The sequence below is a fragment of the Rattus norvegicus genome, chromosome 17 (genome assembly GCF_021556685.1).
Source record: "Rattus norvegicus strain SHRSP/BbbUtx chromosome 17, alternate assembly SHRSP_T2T, whole genome shotgun sequence".
Taxonomy (NCBI): Eukaryota; Metazoa; Chordata; class Mammalia; order Rodentia; family Muridae; genus Rattus; species Rattus norvegicus.
The window spans coordinates 23,580,001-23,588,048 of NC_141550.1; the positions used below are offsets into that span (position 1 = coordinate 23,580,001).

At 45.7% G+C, this 8,048-nt stretch overlaps 1 protein-coding gene across 1 annotated transcript in view; it reads left to right on the forward strand.

The window, feature by feature from the left end:
* Window positions 1-7,670, forward strand: part of Gcm2 (glial cells missing transcription factor 2) — a 9,092-nt gene extending 1,422 nt beyond the window's left edge. Inside the window, 4 exon segments of the mRNA NM_001106105.1 lie at window positions 2,879-3,131; window positions 3,267-3,379; window positions 4,053-4,178; window positions 5,070-7,670. Of these exon segments, the coding sequence (NP_001099575.1) occupies window positions 2,879-3,131; window positions 3,267-3,379; window positions 4,053-4,178; window positions 5,070-6,002 (1,425 nt within the window). The 3' untranslated portion in view covers window positions 6,003-7,670.
* The last annotated feature ends 378 nt before the right edge of the window (window positions 7,671-8,048 follow it).

Here is an 8,048-nt window from a genome sequence, read left to right on the forward strand (position 1 = left end):
TTTTTTGAAGGGTTTGACACTTGACATTTATTTGGCCTCTGTGCTGTGTCAGATAATACTCAGAGATGAGAGATCTGTGGCAGGATATGGCGCCTCTGGCAGAGGTCAGCGTTTTGTTAGTGCACATGTGTGTATGGAGCTTGACTCACTTGCTCGTGCTCAGCCCATCTCCTTCACCATCTTCCAGAACGACTGCTCTGAAAAGAGATCCCAGTACACATGTCTCATTACCGCTGACTTCTGCCACTGTAAATCTCAGAGGAAACAACCCAATCTTGTACTTTGAGAAAGAATCAGATCCAAACGATACACTAAAGACATGGCCTCAAAGATGTGTAGACTTCCTGATAAACAGAAATTAGTTTTCCTTTGAGGCATGTGCATGCCATGAGGCATGGGTGGAGGTCACAGGACAGCTTTCATGAGTCCGTTCTCTCTTTCAGCCACAGAATTTGAGATTTAACTCAGATGGTCAAGTTTGCAAGGCCATGCCTTTACCTGCTAAGCCATAATGAGGAGTATATCTAACACGTGAGAAAGGATAGGAGCAGAGACATAAACAGCAACACAAAACTATCTATCTCGTGCTCTCTTCTCTCTCTCTCTCTCTCTCTCTCTTGTGTGTGTGTGTGTGTGTGTGTGTGTGTGTGTGTGATATCAACACGTGAGAGCAAATGAAACCTCCTTTCAGGTATGCATACGAGACACACACACACACACACACACACACTCACTCACTGTAGCTAGCTCTTCTAACTAATTAACTAATTAGGCAAGTGAGGTAAACTGGCTATGTGTCCTTGTGAGTGTCCTTGAACCTTTGTTAGTCTTGGGCTGCTGTCCTATCATCAAACGATAAACCTAGATAACGATCTCAAATTTACCTCAGATAAACTGTCATCTCGTAATGTGTGAGCATGTGTACACATGGCTGCATTCATGTATGCGTGCGTGTGCATGTGTGTGCACGTGTGTGTGTGTGTGTATGTGCAAGCCTGTGGCTGCCAACATGCATGCTGCCAACACATTAGAGAGAGCAAATAAAGTCTCATTTCAGGTATGCATACCACACGCAGATGCACACACACAATTAGGAACAAGCATGAAATAAATCTTTCAACTGCTAAGTGGAAGCAGAGTTGACCGATTTTTTGTATTTATTTATTTATTTATTTATTTATTTATTTATTTAACTAATTATTTTAGCACACTGACCTTTGAATCTATTGGCTCATATAGAATGCTTTTATTTTTAGGGCAGCTGGTCAATTGTAAGTTTTTGCCTCCCTTTACATGATCGACGGTTAGACGAATGAGAAAAACGTCCCTGAATTTCATTCAACTGGGAGAAAAATGTAAAAAGTGTTACTCCAGCCTCATTGCTTAGCTCACCTTTATAATGTGCTCTGGGTCCATATTTTTCATGGACGAGATTAGCCAGATCCACTCTCTCCATCTTGGAGATTTGGGTTATCAATGTAAACACTGACTTGTTTAGAAAGAGCGGGCTGTCTGTCTATAAATCCGAAGGATAGCTGGCCCATAAAACAGAACGTTTGTTTTATATTGTGACACCATTTATTTACCTTGTGGTGACCTTAGTGCTGAGCTGGGAAATTCGGAGACTAAAATGTGCTTTAATCTCCCAGTGCTTGGTAAAAACCAGGGGGTGCTAGAGCACGCTCACACCCATAATCCTAACACCCAAAATAGAAAAGATGAAGGACCAAGAAGCAGGCAGATCTCAATGAGTTTGAGGCCAGCCTGGTCTACAGAGTAAGTCCCAGGATAGCCAGAGCTACACGGAGAAACCCTCTCTCACAAACAACAATAACAACAACAGTAACAAAATTAGCATACAAGAGTAGCTTGTAAATAGAAAACGCTCAGTAAAGGGTCACGTACATCAAAATTATATAGAAAAGGACATTTATTATGTTTTAAACAAAGCATGAGGCAAGAACCACCAGATATGGGTGCTAAGTTGAGGCTCAATACTTCAGATATGACACATTATTCCAAGCTATGGTTCTTTGTGGAAGAGCAGGGGATCCCATGTTGCTGAGGTGGGGGCAGGTAGTCCAGGTTCAGGCATGGCCTCCAGTCCCCCAAGGCTCACAATTTGTACCTTTTGAAGCTTGCGGTGCTAAGGCAGGGGTGCAGAGGGAAACTTACTGTCTCGCTCCTTTATTGTGGGGAGGAGAGTGGGGAAGGGGCTCGTCATGGCCTCTACAACCGGCAGGTTTAGAACAGAGTGCCAGGAGGTTTGGGAGAAAAAGGGCTGACCTGAAGATATTTGCTGAACATCAGTGGGAAAGCATTCTGATCACTGTTAGCCCCAGCGCTCTGAGGACTTGATAATGTTTAAATAGAACGTCAGCCACAAAAAGCCCATGCTCTGGAATCAACTATAGGTCAAACACAGCCTGTAGCCGGGCCCTGGTAGTTGTGTGAACTTGGACAACAAGTGATCTCTCTGATCTCCAGGACCTACTTTATAAAATGGGCCCAATAATTGTCCCTGCTGCCCACACATAGCAGAAGGGCTAGGTATATTAATATGCATATGCCACTTAGAAACCTTATAAACGTCAGTACCTTATACACACATTATGTAGGATTTGTCAGGCATGCAGCTGGAGATTGATATTGTATACTAAAATAATCTGGAAGTATAAACATTTCTAGAGCTACAAAAAAAAAAAAAATCCTGCTTTATCTTCCAGTGAACGGAAAAAGTTAAAGGCCGGTGTGTGTGTGTGTGTGTGTGTGTGTGTGTGTGTGTGTGTGTGTGTACGCGCGCATGTGTGTGACCATGTGCGTGCGCGCGCGTACCTGTGCTTCGACTTGCTTAATGTAAAGTCCTATCTTTTCCCAGGAACCAGCTCACTTCGACCACTTCCGGGAGTGGCCTGATGGCTACGTGCGCTTCATCTACAGCAGTCAGGAGAAGAAAGCTCAGCGCCACCTGAGCGGCTGGGCCATGCGCAACACCAATAACCACAATGGCCACATCCTCAAAAAGTCCTGCCTGGGCGTGGTGGTGTGCGCACGCGCCTGCGCCCTGAAGGATGGCTCGCACCTGCAGCTGAGGCCAGCCATCTGCGACAAGGCTCGTCTGAAGCAACAAAGTGAGGGCAGGACAGCCCAGGAAGGGTGGTTTTGGAGCCCTGGGTTCTCTGTTCCTAGCTGGTGTCCCTCTACCTTCCTTCAGAAGGTTCTGGGCTGCGGGTTGAAGTTAACATTTCTCCCACTGCGGTTTGCAGAGAAAGCTTGCCCCAACTGTCATTCAGCTTTGGAGCTGGTCCCTTGCCGAGGACACAGTGGATACCCTGTCACCAACTTCTGGAGACTTGATGGCAATGCAATATTTTTTCAGGTAAGTGGGGTCGGAACATCATCTGTACTAAGTATTTCTATCATTCAGCGTAGCTAACTGCCTCCCTGGAGATTAAATCAGATACCCTGTGAGCTCACTGGTGCCTAGGAATCACCGGACAGGTTGTTGGGTAGATTTTGTTGTTTCCCAGACAAGACAGGCTGCACAATCCAGTCTGGAACTTGCTAGGTAGCCCAGGCTGGCCTTGAACTCGTGATCTGCCTACTTTAGCCTGCTCAGTTCTGATACCGCAGCTGTGTGGCACCTTGGATGGCTCAGTGTAATCTTTAAGGAAGAAATGTGTAAATCCAGATATATTTGTTTGGGGGAATATTTGAGTTGCAAACTACCTTTTAAGATATCTGTTGTCCTTGTTGTTGTTTTTTTTTTTTTTTCTTTGAGAAACGCGGTTCTAATATATAGCCCAGGATGGCCTGGAACTCACTGTGTAGCCTAGGATGGCCTCATAGATACTGTGACCCTCCCCCCTCACCCAGTTCCGATGTCTGCTATTGATACCATTTACTTTGAATAACACTTAAGTCATTTTTGATGAAAAGTATAAAAATAAATGACAAGCAGGGAGAGGCATAATCCAGTTTGGACCAGCTTCCCACACGGTCACTTTTTTCTAGAAAAACTAATAGACAATTTAATGTCTTCACTCACCCAGGCCAAAGGAGTTCATGATCATCCCAGACCAGAGAGCAAGTCAGAGACAGAAGGCAGAAGAAGTGCCCTCAAGAGACAGATGGCCTCTTTCTACCAACCCCAGAAAAGGAGATCAGAGGAGCCTGAGGTAATGGGCTAACACCACCCAAAGTCTGTGTTCGATGACAGCTAGTTGTAGGATGAATGCCGGGTGTCAGTTGCAGAGGTTGGGTTTCTTATGAAAACTACACACCTCTAACAAACATGGTTAAATAAACCCTTGGCTCGGGGCTCTAATCCCTTCTTTATAATAGGTAAGGGATCCCTAGAGGCTGGTGGCATTAAGATGTTTGCTGACTTTTACAGGGCAGCTGCCCAAGAGTACAATGCACTGAGAGAGAAGGGTGTTCCATGCTTGTTACTGTTTATTACAGCTAAAGTGGCAGTAGGAAGGGACGGACAAGCTTTCCTCAGGCAACTTGATCAAATTGCATCCCCCACCAAAACATGCCAAGCGGACAGAGAGCAGGAGCAGAGCAGCCCCTGACGTTGTTCAAGCCCTTGCACCTGCCAAGCGCTGACTTATGCATTCCAGGGTTACAGAAACCCTGGGGAGAGCTAGCCACAAGGAAACCTGTACTTAAAATGCTCACCCATGGCCCAGACAAAGGAAAGCACCTGCTCAGTTGGTAGGAACGGGTCAGGACTTAAAGACAGATCTGAGTGGCTCCTGGATCTCCACGATTAGAAGAACACAGATGAGAACAGGTCTATTAGCTGTTCAGACCCCACTCTGCCTGGCTACTGGGGACCTTCCTCATTCCGGGCATCCATCAGCAACCTCTGGACCCCAACTGTGAACCTTAACACACTTAAGGTTCACTCTGTGTAGTGAACCTTCACTACACAGAGGTGTGTTTTATTTATGTGGTTGGTTGTTGCTACGGGCGAAGATGTTCATGTCATTTACAGATGATACATTATGATATGCATTATGTGTCCTATGTCTGTATTTGTGCCTTTTTTTTTTTTTTTTTAGGCAGGAAGCACTCAGGACACCAGGGGACACTCCAATAGCACGCCTGTCCCAGAACCCTCAGAACTGTTTGCTATGCCTGCTGACACCAGCTTCCCTATTTCAGGGCATTCTTCCCTTTCCTTCCCAAACTCTGATGTCCACAGAGTTACCTGTGACCTGCCCACCTTTCCAGGAGATGTAATACTTCCCTTTCAGAAATATTCAAATCCAAGCATTTATTTCCCTGGGCCACCTTGGAGCTATGAATTGGCAAGTCCTGGAGTTACGGGTTCAAGTCCATATCCTACCCTGTATAAAGACCCCTCCATTGTCCCCGATGACCCTGACTGGATCCATCTAAACTCACTACAATATAATGTGAGTTCATACGGCAGCTATGAGAGAAGCTTGGATCTCACAGCTAGATATCATGGCTGGAAACCTACACATGGGAAAGCTGGCCTTGAGGAGAAGGTTGACTGTAGGCCATGCCAGGCTGTGCCCACATCGCCTTATTACAACCTAGAGCTGCCCTGCAGGTACCTGCCAGTGGCCCCGGCAGGTACCCAGGCCCTGCAGACAGTGATCACCACCACAGTGGCTTATCAGGCTTACCAGCACCCTGCTCTGAAACACGGCGACAGCGTGCAGGAGGTTAGCAGCCTTGCCAGTTGCACCTACGCTTCTGAAAACCTCCCAATGCCCATCTATCCGCAAGCCTTAGACCCTCAAGAGGGAGCCATCCAGGCAGCCTCCCCTTCAGGGAGAGCCCCTGGGATAGTCCCTGGAGATTGCCAGGCAGCCAGACCTACTCTGGCTTTCCCTCAAGAAACAGATCCCTCCAGGACAGCTGGAGCAGATGTGTGGGATGTGTGTCTGTCTGGGGTGGGCTCTGTGATGGCTTACTTGGATAGGACAGGGCAACCCTTTAACCTCGACAATGAGGACTTTTAGGAGGGTCCCAGGATACACACACCATGACAATGAAGTACATGCTAGATAACCCATGCCCAGGGGCAACGACTTGCTTGGGTGGTTCATACACACAGGACTGGAGTTGAGTGTAAAGGCACCTGGGGAGTTATAAGTTGGGAATGATAGGTGCTGGAAGTTAGCACAGCACTTTGAAACCTGCCACACCGCATAGGCTAGTAGCAGTGCGAGCATCCCAGATGAACAAATAAAGGAGCGGGAGGGACCTGCAATGCCCTGGCCTGCCCTTCCTTAGCTTGCCTGCTAAGGATGCTAGTTCCATTCTTAACCTTTGCCCTTTAGACTTTTAGAGAATTTCACACAGCTGTGAATAGCATCAAGAGGCTATGTAAGCAGCATGGGTGTGGAAGCCTGGAGAGAAACATATGAAACGTATGAAATGTAGCAAGTGTTTTATTGCCCTGCAGGCTTTTCCATTCATCAGCTGAAAATTCTGTAAGCCAAGAGGAACCCTACATAACTTGGGGTGCTATGACATCTGTGAACTGAAGCTCCCCCCACCCTGGGGGGGAGCCTCCTCTGTGTTAAAGATTCCTCAATGTGGACTGATTGGCAAGAATTTCTATGATGTTGAGAGCTGGAATGTTGCAGGTCTGAGGCCAGATCTGTGACTTTAACCCTTTAATAGCCATGTCTCACCTATTAAGTGATTAAGTGGATCCCTTTGGGATGCACAAACAAACCCCAAGTTTCTATTTCCCCCAAAGGCTAAAAATGTCATCAAGTAGCACCTTAGGCTACTATATGGAAAAAGAAAAAAAAATATATATATTTATATATATAATCCTGTCTTCCTGGTTTTACCACTAATGAATTTTTCACATACCTTGATTTATGAGTTCCTTTGTTCTATTACTATAAAAACGTTATGAACTTGCTCCCTCCATGTTTGAACATGTTTTCAAATCTATGTTCCCTACTCCGTGATCAACTAATGTTCAGCTCCATAATAAAATCTCTCGTTTCCTTTGAGGTAAGAGCTATGGTTCTTGTGTCCACACACCTCAGTAATCCCAGCACTCTGAAGGCTAAGGCAGGAGGATTTGCCTATGGCACTTGCTGTAGATGGCTTTTCAAATATCAATTTCTACCAGACAGTTTCTGTGTCTCGTGAGTCACTGAGGACAGTTCAGGCCTGTTACTTGCTGGTGAGACACAACTCAGTATATGAACACTTTAAAACTGTCACCAATTTAGACACAATTTAACTAACCTAGCCTTACTGGTTTCTATGCTGACAAAACTGAACTTAATCTATATTTTATGGCTTTTTTAAACTTTTTATTATATATTTCTTTACTTACATTTCAAAGGTTACTCCCCTTCCTGGTTTCCTGTCCATAAGCCCCCATTCCCTCCCCTCCCTCTCCCCCATACAGGTATTCCCCCTATACATCTGCCTTATTGCCCTCCCCCATATTCCCTTGCACTGGGGGTCCAACCTTGGCAAGACCAAGGGCTTTCCCTTCCATTGGTGCCCAACAAGGCTATTCTCTGCTACATATCCAGTTGGAGCCCTGAGTCAGTCCGTGTATAGTCTTTCGGTAGTGGTTTAGTCCCTGGAAGCTCTGATTGGTTGGCATTGTTGTTTTCTATATTTTAATAAAAGACAATTGATATTGTTCTATGGAAGTTAATCTATGGAAGAGCTTGTGTTTACCAACAATCTGGTGGGTTTGGTAGTTCTTACTCAGTTGCTGGTTATTCAATGACTGACCTTCTGCTACGACTGGGACACCCAGAGATCCGGTTCTCTGAGGGGCACAAGTTGCCTTGAGTCTGTGAAATGCTACACCAGGCATTCACTGAACCAAGGGAGTAGCAAGTGATGACAGAACAGTCAATATTCCCAGTGACCTGTGACGATTTGTGCGGATGTCAGGAAAATCATTTCAAGGTGATTCTCAGGAACTTGTCGTAGATTATAGATCAAAAGTGCTTACTGGCCGATAACACCTTATAGTACGACTTGAGTAATTTCTTGGGCTAGACGTGTACATTCCAAGT